General features: G+C 42.3%; 1 protein-coding gene, 1 long non-coding RNA gene and 1 other non-coding gene across 4 annotated transcripts in view; 2 read left to right on the plus strand and 1 right to left on the minus strand.

The window, feature by feature from the left end:
- Positions 1 to 7,659, plus strand: part of lmo3 (LIM domain only 3) — a 41,923-nt gene extending 34,264 nt beyond the window's left edge. For both annotated transcript variants that reach the window (XM_076154077.1, XM_076154076.1), the window contains exon 4: positions 6,644 to 7,659. In XM_076154077.1, coding sequence (XP_076010192.1) covers positions 6,644 to 6,749 — 106 coding nt within the window. In that variant the 3' untranslated portion in view covers positions 6,750 to 7,659. The remainder of the gene's footprint in view (positions 1 to 6,643) is intronic.
- Positions 7,660 to 11,905: 4,246 nt separating this feature from the next.
- On the minus strand, positions 11,906 to 11,977 carry trnaw-cca (transfer RNA tryptophan (anticodon CCA)). Its single transcript has one exon. It is a non-coding gene; the product is annotated as a tRNA-Trp (tRNA).
- A 4,188-nt stretch (positions 11,978 to 16,165) lies between these two features.
- On the plus strand, positions 16,166 to 20,422 carry LOC143003369 (uncharacterized). Its single transcript, XR_012963857.1, has 4 exons — positions 16,166 to 16,339; positions 16,479 to 16,566; positions 17,863 to 17,910; positions 20,339 to 20,422. It is a non-coding gene; the product is annotated as an uncharacterized LOC143003369 (long non-coding RNA).
- The last annotated feature ends 568 nt before the right edge of the window (positions 20,423 to 20,990 follow it).

Genomic DNA, 20,990 nt, shown 5'->3' on the forward strand with positions numbered 1-20,990 from the left:
TTAGCTGAGCGTGGACGTGTTATGATCGTGACATGTGACCACTTGTTTGTTCGATGTCATCATCACTATCAATTTGGCAGCAGTCTCTTGCGTACCATGAAAGAAGCAAAGAGAGCTGGACCTGCTTCAGGAATAGGAGAAATGGAAAGCAGTTATCTTCCTTGTGAATCGGCCAGTGAGCAAAAGCCTTTTTCCCCTCTTCTTTCTTCACTACGTGCCTAACGTCTAATGGTTTCAAGCTGAGGGGAGTGAATGGCTCCTGTCCCCGGTCCATCAGTGAAAATATAGGAGCCTGCGTCTGCTCTGATTGCTCATGTCTGCACCCAGTGTGGCCTTACTCTGCTAATCTGGACATAAATTTATCGTCATGACCTTCTCATGAGCCAGACCTGTTATTTTCCGTACCTGAGCCTGGATGAGGAGGCATTGCCAAGACTGAGACCCAAAGGGACAGGGGACTGGTTTTGAAGAGAGAGGGGTTGTCGGTGAAGGTGGGGGTGTCGGGAATAAGGAAGGAGATATGAGACTACATCCAGCAAGCAGTTAGCCACAGATCAGCCCTGGGGGACAGCTAATCGATGAGGCTGTCGTCCGGCCTCATCATCTAGCCAGTGCTGGCCCAATTTCCCCTGATGAGCTGGAGGCCACAGTGTCGGGAGGCTGGAGGGAGGTTAGAGTCGAGGGGAGAGCAGGCTGGATGACAGAGCAGGGGAAGGTCAGTACTGATAAGGGGGGAGGCCCCACGCTGGAGACTAGGAAGGAGAGAATGACACCAATTGGGTTGAGCACAGCTAAGCTCAGCTACCGGTGCTGTGTATGTCAGGAGTTAGGCTTGTTAGACAGGGGCCTAATAGGCAATAAGGGACACAGTTGTCACTTTGTGTATGATTGGTGTTGAGAAGTTGGAGCTTGTGCAGTCAGCCTACCGCACAATTCAGCCACCACAGCCGGCACTGTCGGAGGGTAAAAAAATCACAATTTAAAAAAAGTTTGACATTTTTCATGTAGATACACATCAGTTTTGTTTCACTCACATATAATTTAAAGAATAGTGATTCGACCCATAACTAGTCCATGGAAGATTTTACATTTGTCATCCAGCTGTGTCTCATTTGTGTCTCAGCTGTGAATGTGGTTGGACCTGACATGCTCCAGTGAGTAGTTCAGTTTGGAGAAATGTCACATAGCAGGAAGTGCATCCTTAGCTTCTTGCAAAAAATTTTGAGACTACAAACTAGCGGGCTAAAGCTGTGCCCCTAAATAATATTACATAAACGTGACACACTGATTTCTATGTTTTAAAGTAAGTAAGCAAAGAAAATAGTTAGAAATCATTGAATTCATGGAAAAATAGAAAATGGTCATAAAGCAATTTCTTTATCAAGGAAAATATGACATTTTGACTTCAGTGTTTTTGTTTAGACCAATTTAGCGTTCAGCTTTTGCGCCTATTTACGACATACAACACAGAAAAAACATCCCAGTGGAGGAGCTGGGGTTTTTTGTGCCTTTGTTCTTAGAACATGAGACAAATGTCTCTTGTGAATTAATTGAATCAGAAACCGAATTCAAAACATTGAAAAGGACATTAAAAGAGTGGCGGAACAGTAACAGTAAAACAAAACAGTATGGATGCCAGACGCTACAAAATCAATAGAAGAAGAAGAAGCGTTACGGGAGCGGAGCTGTTTAAGTCCAGTGCCGTTGTTGTTAAAAAGTATTTAATCTTCAACATGAGACAAATGTTTCTCGTGATCTAATTGAATCATTAAAACAAACATTAAAAGGAGCATTAAAAGATTGGTGGAGCGGATCTCGGCTCTGTTGTAAACGAGGGGAGCTTCCAGACAGCTGGTGTCCTCAGCGTGGACTGAGTTCAGACTGAGAGGAGCTCCCTTATTTCTGCAATTTGCACAATTTTCAACCATTCTTGAAATACAAACTAAAAACAACAACTAATTTTCCGCCAAAGCAAGGCGAACCGTCACTGATTCAAATATGTCATCAGGGAGTCTTGTGATTGGTTCGCCTGCGCCACGTGAAAAAATCTTACGTCGCGTAACCAAGCCGGATCATTTCCTTAATTCATTCACAACAGACCCAAGCCAGAGGAAACATGGCTTTGTTACTTGGTCTTGAGCTGGAGGAAAGCTCTGTCAAAGTAAGCCATGTTATTTGTGGTGCACCAATTCACACTTGACTCCTGTTAAGAATGACCCAGCCTCCCCATGGCTTATTCTGTACGTGTGAATGGGGTTTTAGAGCCAGACTTACTAAGGGTATTGCGGGGCATTGACAAACGCTAACAAGACAAATACCGATTGTCTGCATTTACTAACGTGAGGCTCCGGGGGTTTATGCTGGTAAAATGAGAGAAAAGCTGCAACCATAGAATGTGAATTTTTGGGGTTAATGTTTTGATAAGGCACAAAAAATGGGAGGAGAGAACAGAAATGTATGCATAGGTCTCCCTGCTGCCGATTTACGATGGCTTGTCACAGTAATTTCATAGATGCAAAGGTGATGTCGTTTAGGATTTGCCGTCTTTGAAAAGCTACTTTTTTGCGGCCCTAGATTTTAGGCAGCTGTTGTCATTCTTAGGGTCTTCTCAGGGTCAAGAGAATGAGCGAGTAGGCATCTACATCCCTCAGCGTGTTTGTTCACAGCCAGTTCTACACAGCCCTCTCCAGGGGAAAGAGAGTTAGCAGTGTGAAAGCTTTCATTGAAGGTGATGAGAAGGACATAACAAACAATATTGTTTTTAAGGAGTTGCTATAAATCTGTGTGGCCACAATATTTAGATCATGTGTCATTTGCATTATGATTACAGAAACATATCTTCCTTGTTCTAGATCTTCCGTTCCCCCAAAAACTACCTTAAAAAAACACTGCAGACAACTGTGCAGCTCACACCTCCTCGTTAGTATAGTGGACAGTATCTCCGCCTGTCACGCGGAAGACCGGGGTTCGATTCCCCGACAGGGAGACTGATAACATTTTCCCACAGGATCAAGTATCAAAAGTTATCTTATCCTAAAAAGCAACACAAGTAGGTAAGTAAGTAATAACTAACATGAGAAGGAGACCAAGTCGAGACTCAACAGGCCGCAGGGTAAATAATCATCTTTCTGGTATTCATGTTTCCTACAATGCAACCACCTGAGGCCACATGTCAGCATGCATGTGATGGCGTTAATTCGCAAGCCGTGTGAACAGTTTGTCTGCTTTTTTCGGTCTGCCAGGACCGTTGGGACCAATGAGGGGTGGGTCTTTGGAAAGCTTCCGCATTGGCCTCTGCTCTCTGCTGCCCCAATCCGCCTTCATCCATTCTGCACTACATGTATGGGGGGGGGGGTGGGGGGGGGGGATAATGGATAGGGATGAGGGGAAGCAGGTGAAATATCAGGGCAGGATGTTACTGGAGAGTCAGCAGGAAAAGGTCAAATTGCGGGTCAGGGGGGAGGCAGGAGGGTCAGGGGAAGCTTGGGTTAGGGATAATGGGTTGGGATAGAGTGATGGGGGTGAAACTAGTTTACATAATCAGTCTTAGTAAATACCCCATGCGGATATTTGCTGCCTGGACAGTAATTTGCTTCATGTTTAGTAAATCCGGCCCTTAGTGAGAAATAAAACAGTCATCTGTTGAATCTGAATTTACAGGACAAAATGCAATTTTATTTAAAATTGCAGCCTGTCAGAACTTGTATTTTAAGTGATTTTGAGGAGGTCCGCTACAATATTGAGTGAAAACAGTGAATATTGGAGACACATTTAGATTAACGATCTAGAGATTACAGGGATTAATAGATATTTAATAAATGTTAAAACAATAAGCACCACAACCATGCAGGCGTAGCGCCAACATGGAATGAAATAGATATAAAAGATGATCTAATCCTTTGGAGATGTAAAATGATAGTTTCCACATATCTAATAAAAGTGTCCTTGTACTGCTGCAAAGTGTCAGATTGCTGGAAAGAAATGTGTCAAAGAAGATTTACAACGCGCTGTTATAATTAAGAACAAGTGTTTGTGAAGCATCCTAACAGTAATTGGATTTGCTACAGTCCACACGATTTTCTCTCTTTGACTCCGTTTCTTCGTCTGAATGGAAAGTGACGACTCTAGTTAACACAGGCCTCCCAGGCAAATCGCTGCCATCGCAATACGTCTTTAAAGTGTGCGCCTGTGGAAGCCATTCTTTCTCGTCCTCCTACAAGAGCTCTCTGAAGACTCATTAGTCATCGTCACCTCTGAGTACAGGAGGAAGATGGAGGGCAGGAAGAATGTGCCGGCACAGAGCCCAATGAGTTTACAGTTACAATCCATGATGTGATTTCAAACACAGCCGTCTCTGATGTAAAGAGACACGTCCCTGAATTTACCTCCGTAGATCCGAGTAAGGTGTGTTTTAGATTTATTTGTTAGCAGCTGTAATGTAATTATTAATCGAGCATGTTTACTGTGGTCGCTTTAGGGAAGTGGAAAAACAAGGACAACACAAGGTCCTTTATTAGACATGCAAGTGATGGGCCCAGTGTAATATCCTTCATAATTGCTGCACAGATGTCACATGTGCTGTTGACATTTCAACGAGCAGAAACAATTTGGCCGTGTGAAATAAGTGGAGGACAAGGCTGAGAGGGGAGAGGAGGAGGAGGAGGAGGAGGATGAAGAGAGAGAGACAGAGAGGAACATTGGCTGTAAACAAACGTGGAGGAATCCTATTAGTGGAGACCGGGTAAAGAACAGATGAGATGAAGCAAAAGTAGGAGTGGGTGTGGTGTCAGTGAGGACAGGCACTAATGGATTCAGGGAAAGAATGTGTCATTTAAACAGGATGTTTTTATTCAAGTGTTTGACACCATTACATGAGGCAAACCTCTGCCTCCACTTAATCACCGTGTCACAGCGCAGATGAATGGATATTAGCTGTCTATGTTTGATTCGGTAACCGTGATGTGAGAGCATTAACAATAACAAATCTGTAGGAGAGAGCAGATCCTGCTGGTTAGGAATACAGCCCAAATCCTGACGTTCAGTCCAACGATGACGATGGTGATGATAAAGCTTTTAATATATCAGCTACAAACAGCTGCTAGCTCAGAAGAGAACAAACAGTCAGGATGAGACAGAATACATGATTTATGACAAATTAATTTCCAGACATGCTGAATATATGGCTTAAAATACTAATACTAATTTGGGGGGAATTGTTTGTGCTGTAGAAGAACTAGTATGAGGTTCCATAAAAAGTCCAATCAAAGGCCTACAGATGTAAAATATTAATAACAAAATATTACAACTTCATTCAATTTAAGTTCCCCATAACATACTGGATAATCAGATAATGGTTCCATTACCGAAATATGACGGCTCAGGCACCCAATTGGTTTTACTATGGTGAATGTTTTGTATACAATCATTATGTCTATTTGTGTTGCTGTGGGATACCATACCATAAAAAAGGGGTGTGGCAGCTGATCACAGATTGTAGCCTATGTGCCATTGTGCTTTGCAAGAGGAACGCATATGACAGATGTTGCATTTGTGAAACTGTATAACATCGCAAGTTAAGGTGAACAAATCTGGAAAGAGATGTGAAAACCAAATTTCCTTCTCTTCTTCGTTCTTTGTTTTTGTGAGCCGGATGACGTTGTTTAAGTACTTATTTGTCTTTAAAGAACAAGATTCAAAGTCACTGTGGAATCCAAAGTGTTTCCTGACAGGACAATGAAAGAGACAATGCTCGTGTTCAATGTGTTTGTGACAGCTTGGGGACAAAATAACAGCCATAAAATCTCTCTGTCTAACACATGAAAGGAGTAAAAACTACGCTACTACCTGAAACGGTATACTAACAGATAACTTCAGACTTGATGGGTTGATTCCGGGTGAGGACACTTTTATCTCCTCCTTTCATTCCAGTAAGATACTTTGACCAGTTTGGTGTTTCTGCAGATACCTGTGGTTTGTGTTTTTGTGTGAGTCCTGCTAATTGGTCCCTGATGGACGTAACAAGACGAGAAACCCCCCCTCAGTCCGCTGTGTGCCAGGATCCAGCGCTGGCCTCAGCAATCTCAGTATCCAGGGAAGTCAAACAGAGGCAGAGGATCCATGTCCCCACATCCCCTGTCCCCCACTTTGCCTGCCCCCCTCCGGTAAACACTGGCAACGGCTCTTGCCGACCTTGTCCAACCTGCACATTCGATGAGATAAGCGGCCCTCAGGACAATACAGCCAGTTACCACTCTTGCCCGTTCAACATAATCTCCACTTGGCACTGTGCTCAAAGGTCAAGCGTGACTACACCCCCTTCCAACCCTGCTGCTGTGTGTGTATGTGTGAGGGGGGGTGGCGGGGGGTTAAGAAATCCCAGCATTCCATTTGTATACACCAGAGCCCCCCGCCCTGCCCCTCCACATGTTTGTGCCTTTGCAAGCTGAGTGTTAGTTGATGTGAGCTCCTGTCTGCGCACAGTGCTGCAGCTGAAGGGGGTTCAGCACTGAGGTCTGCTGTACAATCTGGATCCCAGTGCCGTGACCAGCTAGCACTGCTAGCCTGCAGCTCAGTACTAATGATGAGCTTTTACTTTGATGCTTATGTAACCACCTCTCCCTCCCTCTCTCTTTGTGTGATGCAGGTTTTGTGTGGGAGACAAGTTCTTCCTGAAGAACAACATGATCCTGTGCCAGACAGACTACGAGGAAGGGCTGATGAAGGAGGGCTACGCTCCCCAGGTCCGCTGACCCTCGTCGATTGACACGGAGGAGGAGGAGGAAAGAAAAGGAGGAGTGGGAGAAAGAGAAAGACTGAAGGAGAGCTTGCAATCACACAACACAAAGCACTATTGCCTCCTGTCCAGCTTCTGTTCCCCACATGTACATAACCAAGCGAGCCTCCCTGGTGGGGGGCGCTCTGCTGTACAGCATAGCCATAGAGACTGCGGCGTGGCAGGGACGGGCCCTGGAAGCATCCAATGGACTACATGTATTTAAAAAGAAATTGTTCGTTTATTTGATTGTGTGTGACTTAAGGATGCTACCCCCCACACAAACACACACACACACACACACACACACACACACACACACACACACACACCACAAAGAAACACCAGATACCAGCCTAAGAGCAGTTTCTAACCAACCACTGCTATCCCATCTGTCTGGCAAGGACAGACAGCGTCCCACCTGATTGACAGTCCAATAAAGTAATTTGTTTCTCCTTTATGCTGTATGACATCAAAAAAAATACATACAGCGAATGTTAACTGAATCTAAACCAATAAAACTAAACGAGTAGTTGCTGCTTGTGTGTGTGTGTGTGGCTGTGTGTGTGTGTGTGTGTGGGTGTGTGTGTGTGTGAGAGCAGATACAGTCCACACTGTCCCAGACATGACTCACATCAGGAAATAAGAAAGATTTAATAATACTGCTGGTTCTCCAGATATTTTGATACAGATGCATTAGCAATCAAACCACTGATGCACTGTATTTTGGGTTAATGAAGTATTTCTTCAAATTTTGGTCATATGATTTGAGAACTGACTGCTCGCTAATATCTCAGCAAACCACAGCATCAAACATCATCAGCATGTTAAGGAACATCTTGCGGCAAAGGACATATTAATAAACTAATTTATTGGGGTAATTCTAGTTCAGCTCATTCTTCAAGTTTCCTGTACAGTATTTAGCACACCACTCCCTGTACTGACACGTTGTTGTGTCTCAGGTAAAAACCAATGAAAAGCAGCTTATTAATGAGCCGCTTCGTATTTAAGAGCCACACTTTATACTGCTTCATCTGGTAAAGGCAAAATGGAAATAGAACTCCATTTTAAGTGATGAGGTAAAGAATGCTACATCCAGACATTAGCAGGTGTTTCAGTGCAGAGTGGCACACGGCGGTGGACCCTTGAGAAAAAGGCTCATTGACACTTAAATGTGTGTGAGATCAAATCAAAACTTTCGGTTTAAATAAATTAACGAATCAACTGAGCTGGCTTATCTATCAAAATGTATTGATCCTAAAACATGTGAGCCAAGTACAAATTAAAACATCAATCATATTTCATATAGATGACATTTACCATCTTCAGATGTCAGTTGTTTGGGCTGAGATCTGTCAGACAGGAGTTTGGACGGTTACACTTAGATTCATATAGAAAGCTCTGCTCTGCAAAGCGAGGTCAGACTCGGACATAAATTCATTAGACTATGATAGAGTTTGGATTGGTCCGAGCTGACCCCTGTCAGCAGCTCTTAGGCTACACGTTCAGAATGGGTTCAAAAACTTCAGCCCTGATTCAAGTTATAATTATAATTCGATGATGAGTTTAATTCCTGAAATGTGTTCCATGGAGCCTGGCGTGTGTGAGTGGACAGCGTGTCAGCTGCTGTGTTTTTTGTGAATATATAAGGCCTGTGTTAACTCTGCTGTCACTGATATTTGGGGAGACGCTGGTGGAAGCAGGACGGTGTGGAGGTTGTAGATGTGTTGGGGGGTGGGGGCGGGGTGTCGGTTACTTTTTGTACACTATTTATTTGATAAGCATTCAGTGAATCACCTGTTGTCCAGAATTTTTTGCATTGTTGGAAACATGTTAATACTTGAATCAATCACTAATTTTTCAGTCACTGTTGGAGGTATGTTGAGAACTTCAGGTTCTCTGCAGCAGCGCCACCTGCTGATCTCAGTTACATGGCTTTCTGCTGCACGGGTGTCATCATGTCCTTTGTCTAAAGATGACAAACCCTTGATGAACGTATGCAGCATCACGTGCTCAGTATTATTCCTGAGCCAGAAAACAAAGAAACCATCCATTGATTTGTAAAATGTGGGTGTAAATAGAAGAGATTCATTTTTGCTTGCTGTTGTATAATGATTTCTTTTGATGTGTCATCCAGCATGAGATGTTTATTTTTAGGACAACACTTGTAAATATTGTAATTGTAATAATTTTAAGCACAAATGTAATACAGTTTTATTGTGTTACTTGTGTGTGAGGTGTTTCTTTCTCATTACTTTGTTATTTCAGCAAGTTGTCAAGCTTATATTTATATCTGAAGAAAGTTTAGCGGGCGGCGGGTGTGCTGAAGCAGCTAAGGTTAAGTGTTTAGCTCAAGGGCACAACATCAGATGCAAACCAGCCACCAGAAAGCAAACCTGTTCTCTGTCCATTACCCCAACCAGCAGAGCATGCTGCCGCCCGTGATATACGATTGATCTAAAGTGCAATTATTTCCTCGCTTTGTTGTCTCTTTGCTCTTTGTAAAATGCCCTTTTCTGCTTTCCTGTGATGAAAGAGAGTTTGCTACACTGTATGTGAGACAAGGCTCTATCATGGGGGTTTGCAACAATTAACTGAGATCTTTGCTTATTGTTTAAATTCATCTCTAAAAACAGCCAATTAATTTTTACAGGGGAAAAAAAACGTTCTTTCTTTGTGCTGTCGTATGTCAAACATCTATCATGAGAAGAAGGGATGCCTGGTTTTCACGGTGCCGTAAGCAGCCTGCAAGAAGGGCATCAGCTATCTCATCACGGGTTATTTCAACTAATTACCTCGATTTCAATTTAGAATCATCTGGTATGTCGAGGTAAAACATTTGGATTAAAGTTATTGCTCTAATTAGCGAGGTAGTTCTAAAGTGCAACACTCAAATCACATTACAGGGCATAATATCCAAGCCAATTAAGCTAATTGAATTTCCTTATCCAGAGACACAAAGCAGAGAGAGAAACTCTTTGATTAGGCTCAAGTTGTTCAAAGTCCTTTAGTAGATTAAAACACTTGCAGTAGACGGAGATCATAGCCAAGTTAAATGAAAAGGAAGTGTGGGAGAATTCTCCTAATGGCAGACATGTTTCATGTGTTATTACTGCTCAGCTGCTCAGCAGTCAGATGTTAACCTCTGAATCCTCCGCTCATATCAGGCCTTCATTAACGCCCTGTTTGTTATCACAGGATTAGGTAACACAGTGAGTGCTGTCTGAATGCGTAGGACACACTTAAAGGTAACATCTCACAACTCAGTCTATACATGTCTATGGGAGACCGTTTACATACTGTGTGACAGCTTGTCTTATAACGTCTAGTCAAATTATTTCTACATACATGTTATACTTAGTATTCATGGTGATATTTCCTCCTTCCTAACATCAGCCCGGCAGCTGCATTTGTATGGAGCATTCTGTATTTTAACTGACTGTGTTTATGTTGAAGGATGCTGTGTCACGTTCAGGTAAGCTTTTTCCCCACTCCTGACAACAAGGATGGGATTGGTCTATTCCCACCGAGCCAGGAGGTCCTATATACGCACACTAAGCAAGTTGTGTAGGGCCACGCAAATTACGCACAACTACCAAAAGAGAAAACATAAAAGGGTTACATATTTCTGGAACAGCAATCAGGCAAACTTGTATTCCATTCTCTCCAAGTTTGTATGTATGATGTACGTTGTATGTTTGGCCTGTATGTGTCTTGCTTGCCAGCCACTTCAGGTGTCGGGACGAGTCAGTGAGCTTGATACTCAACCTCTTAGGCACACATTATTTTAAAACAAGACAATGATTATTGAGTCTTTCAGTAAAGGTTTAGTTACAGCTCTGGAGTAATGCAAGATGGAAAGCAATGGACTGACATTAACTATTGATTAAAAATTTCCCAAACATACACAGATATTTCAATCACAGCCTAATCGCTATTGGAGTTATATATAAATGTAGGTATAATTAAGGGTTCCAGGTCGACAGTGGGATCAAGGTCGCCGGCAGGATCCGCAACCTCCATCCCGACAGCGGGATCGCGGGTTCCAGGTCTTCATGTCTGCACTTAAAGAAGAGGCACAACACTTCAAATCTCTCTATTATGTTAGAGTCCCCTCTCCTACTTCCAAACAAAAGAGGATGAGAACAAATCTAAGTAGAAGGAAGTACAGAAAATGAAAAAGCAACAACTTGTCTGTCTCCCTGGCAGCCACAGTGAGCTGACGGAGCACAAAGACAAACAGAAAGCTGATCTCTCCCACAACACACTCTGCAGTCATTAAGAGCATTTAGAAAAGGCATTAGCTGCCAGGCTAAGTATCGTTAGCCTCTTCATCCCTGTGTAGCAGCTGACCCTGGAGTTAGCACTGGGTATGCAGTTAGCCTGCATCTCCTTTGCCAAATGGCTGCAGGGGCAAAAATAATGATCTTTACAGACATGCCAATGCTATCTGGACCAGATAACGTAGCTTTAATGACTCCTTATCCTTTGGCCCTTTCAAGGAGATGGGCGCCTGGCAAATATATTCCCCTTGTTGGGTCATTAGCTCTTTATTGCAGGGATAATGTACTTTTGGTCTGATTTCAGTATACTACCAAGTGGAGTAAACCCCTCCAGAAGATTAGTCAGCCCTGAGTGACCCATTAGTGATTCACCAATCACAAGCTTAAAGGCAGTACTTCTGTATTTACACTCATTGTTGCAGCATCACATCCCAATGGGAAAATTAATTCATTAATTTGGGAGGAAATTAATTGAACCCAATTCTATTCAATTTAGACAATTCAATCAAATCATATCATCAATCAAGTCATATCATATGCATGATGAAATAATGAATGCAACTTTATTTGTATAACTGTCTGAAAAGGCGGTTGGACTTGCAGAAATGATGTTATACTGTGCTCATCTGTAAGTCCACATCCTTCCTTATTGTTTTTGGCCAGGTTTAATATCCGATGTGACTTGTTTTTGCTTATCATGGCTTATTCATCAAGTCAAACGTTTCACTATGGACCATAGTATTCAATTCGGCGGCAGTTGTGGGTACCGCGGCAGTGCCCCAACTCTCCACCAGTCCACTTTCTTGGTCCATAAAGGGTACCTCTGGTTCCCAAGCCTGACCTAAAGGTTTGACCCCGACGTGATTTGAACACGCAACCTTCTGATCTGGAGTCAGACGCGCTACCGTTGCGCCACGAGGTCTTGTGCAAATCTAAAACTACTTTGGCATACATAAGCAAATTCAGTGAAGAATCCAGTTTCATATCATATCAAGATATTTGCTCTGGCACTCCAATGCATTAACTAGAATGCTCTCAGTTTAAGATCAGGTAGGATTCATCAATAAGTTCATCAGAGTACGATCAAATTTGGAACGTGTTATGAATCAGATGAATCAGACTTCTTTGTTTGTATGACTTCAGGTAGACAAAAAAGAGGAATTATTGGTGAATGAAGCCTAATGTTTGATCTGCAGGTTTTGTCATGTCTCCACAGTAAAATGAAGTGAGGAACAAACCAGCTGATTATTGACATTCTAGATGCAAAAGGCCCTGATACACACACGTATTGCTGTTGATTGTGTATCTGCATGTCAGACACATGTTCCAGCACTAATCTGAAACGTTAACTGATCTTGTGTTAAGGAAAGTCATTAGGTGAGTTATCAGTGAGAAGTCTGCCTGTCGTTAGCCATGGCACATTGAGGATGCAGAGTGAGCGGGCAAGAGGTCTGGGAGATTCTGCAGGCATTCACATGCCCCTGCCTCGCTCAAATCTCTCTTTTGATGTAGCGAGGCAACCTCTACCACATGCATGTTTAGGCCTCAAAGTGCCAGCTCAACCATGCCACATACACAGTCACACACACATACACACACACACACACTTATATATTATTTGAAGTGTTTTAGTGATATACTGAAAGTGACGCTGCAGTAAAGCACTGAGAGCTCATTTGTTTGTTCAGATATCATTTATGGTGCATCAAAAGAAACAGTTGAAGCCGTGGTGTGTTTACTGATCCACACGCAAATCAAACATCCAATCTGGTCACGCTGCTTCAGGAGGAGTGTGTGTGTGCGAGTGTGTGGGTGGGGTATCTGTTTTCTGTTTGTTTGTTGCCCTGGTTTCTCTCCACCAGTGTCATGGCAATCAAGACTGGATGTGCCCAGAACAGGGGAGGAATGCAGCCACCCTCCATCCTCCATTGCTGGCGTGCCGACCCTGTGTGTTTACGATGCGCTGTTTCCATATGACCTAATCTCAAACAAATTGGAAAGATGATTGTCATCTGCAGGGGGGCAGGAGCTGCATTATCCTCAACAATAACCTTCAGAAAACCTTTCAGGGGGAAAAAAGAAAATATCAAGAAGCGGATTATTCAAAAGGCAATTTTTTCTCGGTTTCTTACCCACCCAGCTTGTTTGGTGTGGAAGCGTTGTGCAATGAAACAGCTTATTTTGTTGGGTAAAATGGTGGAGGAGACTCAAAGGCGTATGTCTCCCTCCCCCCCTGTCTCTCTGGAGGATGAGTGTAATCGAACAGGGCAGATGGGCAATCTAAGGAGAACTGTGTGTATCAGTGATAAAAACGGGAACAGTTTTAGAAAATTCAGAAAGCAAAAGCCCTTCTCTCTACACAATACAAAGATGTACAAACATTCAATTAAATGTATGAGCAAACAGCAGATTTCCACAGGAATATGGCGATACTATCCATAAAACACAATTAGCAGAGACTAATCTCACTATTGTAACAAGAAAGCCATCACCTCCATCATGGCTGCCCTCTGAATTCGGGGGAATGGAGAATAATGAAATCATCAAATCAAATAAAGTTAAGTTGTATCGCCCAATATCACATATAATGTCTCAAAGGGCAACAACAACAGCAACAGCAGACAGAGCCCACATCTCTCTAAAAAGACGAGAAAAAACTCCCCAAAATCTTAATGCAAAAGGGAAAGGAAGAAACTTGGAAGATGCAATTCAAAGAGAGATTCCCTCTCCTCGCACGGCCAGGTGTGCAATAGGAACCACAGGTGGGAAATGCAATAATACAGCAGTAAACACAAAAATACAGCAAAAGATGAACAACACGGGCCCTGAGAGAAAGAGAGAGTGAAAGAGGTAGAAGGAGTCCTTTCAGATTCTCCTGATGCCGGGGTAGCAATCCATGTGGGTACGACCTAACACCTACATACTATCAAGGATCAGGACTTCCAATATCCAATATCTCTCATGACCACTGAACTCATGACCACTGAAAGATGGACTTAACTCTGCAGCTGTAGATAAATGCTATTCTAAAAGTGAAACATGTATGTGGCTCATCCAAATATGATTATCATAAAATATGCTGAAGATTAGTTAACATTTGTAGGAGGAGTGAAATGGGTGCGGTCTATGATTATTGAACAATTTTACCTTAAATAAACCTCTGTATTATTATAATATATATGAGTCATCAAAATGTCGTCAGCTTTTGAACAATGTGCCATTCAAGTGTGAAACATGATTTTTGGGCTTTGTTATACAGAATGTTAAGAGGAAATCACACAATACATAATATAACAAATCTTTTCAGCATCGCAGCCAAATACCACACAGTGTAAGCAATTTCAAGCGGGAGCTGCTTATGTGTAATAAATAAAATGACACAAACTTCTGACAGCCAGAAAAATATCCAAGAACATCATTAAAAGTTCAAGACTCATATCTTGTCAGATTAGACTTCAATACCTACTCTTCACGCTGTAAAAGAAGTCATGCCAACACAATTGTGCCCGGCCTCACATGCATTTCACAGGCTTTTGGTTGGCACAGGGAATGGGTGTGTAAAATGTGTAATACATATCAATAGGATTTCATCAGGATTCTCTGTCCAGCCCTCACTAATCCAAATCAGAGGACAGAGGAAAGACAAAAAACAATAAAGAGAGGGAAATACAATCTTCATGATGTCTTTTGACCAGTGACTACACTTTGAATTACAGCTTGGTGATTGAAAAAAAGAAATATCATCGGTATGGCAGTCCCAAAGGTGGACGGCTTCTCGCCCAGAGGGACGCTGGGGTGTGTCCACTTACAGGGCTCTGCAGATCCCTCTGCCATCTGCCTCAAACAAACATGTCAATTGTTTTCTCCATAAATATGTAAAGGACTGTACTTATAGAGCACTTTTATAGCCAAGTCATATTTACTGTGAATGGCCACATGGAGAGATTCCGACAAAACTTACATTTTCTCTTTGGCCCAAGACAAACAATCTACCAAACTTCACTGAAAACTAGTTTGGTATTACATCTACTGCTAATTAACAGAAACATGCTAGAAGAGGTAATACAATGAGTCTAAAACAGACACTGTTAACACTGTTAACATGTCCAGAATGTGCACTGGAGGGCAAAACTTACCCTTACAAAATCAAAAAAGGCCTCTTTAATTTTCAGTAATAGTTTTATCGCAGCAGAAGGTCAGCATATCTGTACCAATCAGAACTGCTGTAACATCACATGAACGCTGTAATCCTCATCATTAACTCCCCCTGTACTCCTCACCCTCCTGACTGCTGGGCTGCTGAGCACGTTATTAAAGAGGCTGTGGACTGAGGTGACGCTAACAACAACAGTGAGCTCCACAAATGAGCAGGCCGAGCTGTAATTGTGCAGTGGAAGTGCACCGGGGTTGGCTTGATCAGGCCGCTGGGCCTCCGTCCTAATGGGTCCTCTGGAGACTCTGGAGTTAGTGCTCTTCCTGCCAATCCAACGGTGTCCTCCTGACACTGCAGGGATCTTGATGGGGCCGGGGCCTTGGCGTAATTACTGCTCACCGTCCCGTCACGGAACCTGACACCCCTAATGCTCCAACAAGCCCGTGCCTGAAAGGCCAAGGTGGCCCACAGAGGCCTGCAGAGACTGAGGAAGCTTCATTTCTGATCTGTCAAAAGCCTGAACAGTAAAGAGTCGGTAGGATTGTGCGCCTGTCAAAGAAATGGGGCTAATACCAGCAGGTTTTGTTAGCTCACATTAGAGGACTTCTATTTGTCATTGTTGTGACAGTTTCTGATTGCCGTGTTGATTTAGTCATACATGAATGGAAATGGCAAAATCAAAAGGCTATATTTGGATTCACTCTTACAGTCTTTTGATATCAGCATCACTCTCACTGTGTCTCTATTTGTTCAGTGAAATCCATCTGCATTCATGAATCCATGAAAGACATTTTCTGGCTGCTACACGGTTGACCCTTGACACTACTTGCGCAATTTGGGAAAGCATGCCCACATACAGCACTTCCTGAGCGTAAACTGGGTCAAATATGTGGGCGGAGTGAGAGTGGCTAAGAATATGAGAATATAAAAGAGAGACAGACTGCTGACGGACTGTTTTTAGTTGTCTCTGAAGACGGAGAGGACCAGTTGTGAGGGACTGTCTCTGGGGAGCAGCAGGGCCGAAGTCGTTGCCTGAGGCTCTACCCTGAGGCCTCCCAGCCCAACAGAGCTCCACTGAGGCAGGATGACTTACCTGGGACTGCCTGCAGGGACAACAAAGAAACCAAAACTGTGTGTATGAATAATATCTGTAATTCATCCACACAGTTTTGGTCTCTTTGTTGAACACAGCATGCAGGGAGCTACTTAAAAATACAACAATATGACAGTTAAATAGAAATGTGGCATCAATTTTTTTCAATCTGTATAGACTGAAGATCACAACCGCTGAATGCCTATCAGGATCACTGAAGTTGACCAGTAAATGTGACATTCTCACACTTCACTGGCCTTCACCGGTAAGGATTAAAACTAAATGAACAGAATAGATTGTTACGTGCAGATGAACAATATTCTACACCGCTGCACATTTTTCTGTATTTGTTTCATACTGCAATTATTGCAACCAGCCAAGCTTCACCAGGGGAACTGTTGCTTACTTTTACAGGAATATCATGTTTTGTCTAATGCTCAATTATTGTTGTTGTTGTTATTCTTCTTCTTATTATTATTATTATTATTACTACTACTACTACTACTACTACTACTTCTACTACTACTGCTACTACTATCATAATTAGGACTGAGCCATAGACATTTCCCTTTTACTTTTAAAAAGTAACAGTTTTACAGTAACAGTATCAGTTAACATGGCATGACATGACATACAAGCATACACACACACACTTTACCCTTTAAGAGCACCTTTCCAGTCAGACCACATCTGTATGTGTTATATTCACATATACCCACATAGCATATCTGGATGGGAGCTGTAAATTTTAGGGTATGACAGTAAATGAAAAGTAATATTTTCTTATTTAACATTTAACTGATAAAGCAATGCTCAGTTCCCTTTTGCGCTGAATCCGATAGAGTCTGTGACAAGGATTCAGTTCTTCAGATGCATAAGGAGCAGAGTTCTGGCAGTAACTTCCCGCTCATAAACCTTCTGGTTATGTTCAGTTGTAACAAACACTTTCTGCATAGTCAGCAGCCTGCTAAATTCATTAGCATTGCTAATAAAGGCATAACTGCAACATCTGCTGCCCCTCGTCAGCACCAGCAAAAAGAGTTTTAGATTGTTCTCATTGGAAACATGAAGACAGAGAATTTAATTTTGTATTTGGATTGAAAAGGAACTGTCCCGCAAGGTCGGCTCCACACCGGTGCCCTTAAAGTACCCCAATCAAAGCAACTTCACCCAGACGTATTTATTGGAGCAAACCCCCCCCTCCCCCCCTTCCTTTAACTTAATCAAGCCATGCAGTGAGGAAACAAGGGGTAGTAGATAAAAGTGTTGGAAATGGTAATGATGCCAAGTAATGATTTCCCTGGAGAAAATCTGATCTATTGCCACGGGGAAGAGATGGAGAAGAAAGACCTCGGGGGGTGGAGGGGGGGCCACATCAGCATTTCATCCAGGAGCACCTATAAGCTAGAGAGGGAGGAGAGACCGAAATAATGGTGAGGGAGAGAGGAATGATTTTTTGAGGGGCTTCATCGTTCTTTCTTTCTTTTTTCTTTTCTTTCTCCCTCATTTCGCCTTTCTTTCTCCATCCTCCTCATCTCTCCCTGTTCTGTACTCTGAGCAGATATGTGAAACGCTCAGGGGGAGGAGGGGGAAATTAAACAGATGAAAGGTATGATTTAGCAACATTCAAAGCTCAACAAGATAAACAACAAATGAGATGTATCTGTGTCAGGCAGACAGGAAAGGGAGGCAAAAAATCTTGTTATTGATCCTATTGTCAAAAATTAATCTGCCTCTGCTGCTCAGAACATACTGCCAAAGCTGGAGAAAAGTAAAGAAATAAGAGGAGTGAGTGTGCAAGCCCTCTGCTGAGCTCTCCAAACTCCCTGTTACCTTTTCCTTCATCTTTATTTTATCATTTCATCTCAAGTAAGGCCTGAAATAAGGAAACAAAGGATGGACCGATTTGGGAACAGGCGAAAACTACAGATATCTGTTTATATTTCTTGATTTGTGCTGTAAAGCTGAAATCTTTATTACACCTCGCAGTACAACAGTTTTGTTGGATAAGTAAAGCCATGACAGAGACTCGCCTTCACAGCAAGGTGTGAACAGCCAACACTGCTCTCCATCCATCCTTCAGAAAGGAGACGGGTAAGCAACCTTTTGGAATACCAGATGAGTTTTTGTGGCTCAGAGACTGTGCTCTATGTGTCGTAGCTATTATCCTCGCTCTGTTCTATTATTGATTAGTGAGCACCTCAGGGTGAAAGCCAGAACACACCTCGCACGGGCCAAATAAATCTGTTTGCACTTTTTTAGGCTTCACCTCCAACTTTCCTTCTCATGCTGCTGTTTCCAGAGCACAGTGTAGCTAACAGGTTTAAACTTGCAGAAGTGCTTGATGTGTGTTCGGCCTCTCAGCGGCAGCACAAATGGCATTTCTACAGTGTATGAGGGATGGTGGTTTGACAGATTTCCTCCTCATCTCTACAATCAGATCTATCAGTGGGCTGGCAACAAAGCTCACACATTGACATCATTCAGTGCTCAGTCTTTGTGAACCAGGAACACATTTGTCGAAGCCTCCTATGCCTGGAGTAATGCTGAAGTGATGACACACAAGCTACTGTTGTAGTCAGTTTCATCACCGTGCAACACACTGATGATATCATCCATTACTTTAAAGGAAAGTTTCAGATCACAGGAAAACACGCTGCCAGTCAAAAGTTAATAAACACAACATTTTTAAGCATTTTTTCGTTTTCCAACAATGATGAATTATGATGAATTTAGAGCTTTACAATCTTTGACATCGCTGTCTGAACCTGATAGAACCCATCATTGAAGCCTTCACTCACAGTAGTGGAAGTGGATTTAGTGGAAATTAAATCATTATTAGCATGGGGGCTTTTTATTGATATATTGATTGATGATGAAATATTCAAGTTTTCTCTGCTACTGCAAGGTTCATACTCTCAGTTCACGTCAGTGTCCTCTGCTCAGGACTGATTCTTGCTCTAAAGAAGTAAAACATAGGCGAATAAGTACATTGCCATTTTTGGCGGTTTAAAATCAGCCAGAAATCAGATCAATCTAACTCAAATTCAATCTAAGCAGGTTCCTGCAGCAGACAACACACAGTAAATCTTATAATTGATGCTGGCTGGCTGTTTTAGCTTATAGCCTTAAGTGGTTGACCTTTCCTGTGTACCTGGTTTATATTAAACTCTAATTAAGTGCCCCATTGCTATGAAAGCTGTCTAACAGTAGAGCTTCACATACAAAGAGCTCTTTTGTGAGGATAAAGGGTGACTTTAACGCTGTAAGCACATATTCCCTGAATCTGTCCAGAAGCTGTCCAGGAGTGTAACATGTGTCCTCTGCCTTGGTATTACTGATATATCCAGCAGTGCTGTGGTAGCTACTGTGAACAGAAGCTTTTCAAGCAACAAGCTACTCATGACTAATAGTTGTTGTTCTGTAGCTCGGTAGCTACTCTCTTAATAAGATATGCTCCAGTACAAGCTAGTAGCCCACTAGCTAACTACTACTGCTGGCTAGCAAGCTCCAAGTCACAAATCCTGATTCAAAATAACTTTATTAATGAGACCAAGTGGAAAAGGAGATGGGGTGACATTTTCTACTTGGGTGTGGATTTTGCCCAGCTGTATAGAATGTATTTACAGATCCAGGGACTCAATCCCAACTACTATTGTATCTACATCTACATCTGTATCTGGTTTGGTAAACCAATGCACAATGCACTCTGTGAACATTTACAGTTTGCAATGCCATGCTTCTTTCTTTCTTTTATAAACAAATCAAATATGTCAAAACAGTCAATGTGGTGTAAACAGGGCTTATAGCAATGTTAAACACATGCTACAATATTACAACATTAACACAAGAGAACGCCTGAGTTTTGGTGTCAAGTCATAATATTGACAGTATTGTTGTGCAATGAGGCATTTGGTCACAGATCACTAAATGAAGAGCTCTGTGTCTCTTCGCTTTCTGCCAGTCTGAAGCAGGGTTTGAATAATTGCTCGGAGAACTGGGCACTAATCATCACGCCTGTGTCACACGTGTCTTAGCAGCCCAGTCTTCGGCTGAGGGGACCACAGGATGAAAGATGGAGCCTGAGTCTCTCTACAGCCCCAACTCACCTGCCACTGGAGGGGGGGGGGGGGGGGTCTGACAAGCATAAATTATCTTAATAGAATTTAATAAAAAACACTTTATTCCAAAGGTTTCAGTACTTTGAAATGTCAAGATGATCTAGTGTGCTACCTGAAGAGAGCTCGGAAGCTTAAGTTAGAGCACTAAAATATTAAAACAAGAAATTGCAATACCTTGTGAGGAATGGCAAAGACGATGAAAAATGAAGAATGCACGATTGTGTGTCCCAGGTGGAGTTTTCTCCATTTATTAATTGATCTGGGTGCTGAATCTAGTCCTCTATTATGGCTCTGTATAATGAAGAAGATATGAAATAGATTTGGGAATATTTTAATGAAAGAATTGCCCGTATCATTTTTTGTCAATTCCACACTGTAATTTACATCCACACTGTCCTTGTTATCTAAAAACACTGAAAGTGTAATTAAGTAAGAAATTGGGCTTTTGTGTTAAGACTGGTGATTAGTAATGACAGTCTATTGAAGAGAAGAATTATCAGAAAATGATTCTAAAAAAATGTTCGTATGACACACACACATGTACACACACACACTCGCACACACACAA

Source organism: Genypterus blacodes, unplaced genomic scaffold (genome assembly GCF_046128005.1).
Source record: "Genypterus blacodes isolate CSIRO-AG114 ecotype Tasmania unplaced genomic scaffold, CSIRO-AGI_Gbla_v1 ptg000061l_1, whole genome shotgun sequence".
Taxonomy (NCBI): Eukaryota; Metazoa; Chordata; class Actinopteri; order Ophidiiformes; family Ophidiidae; genus Genypterus; species Genypterus blacodes.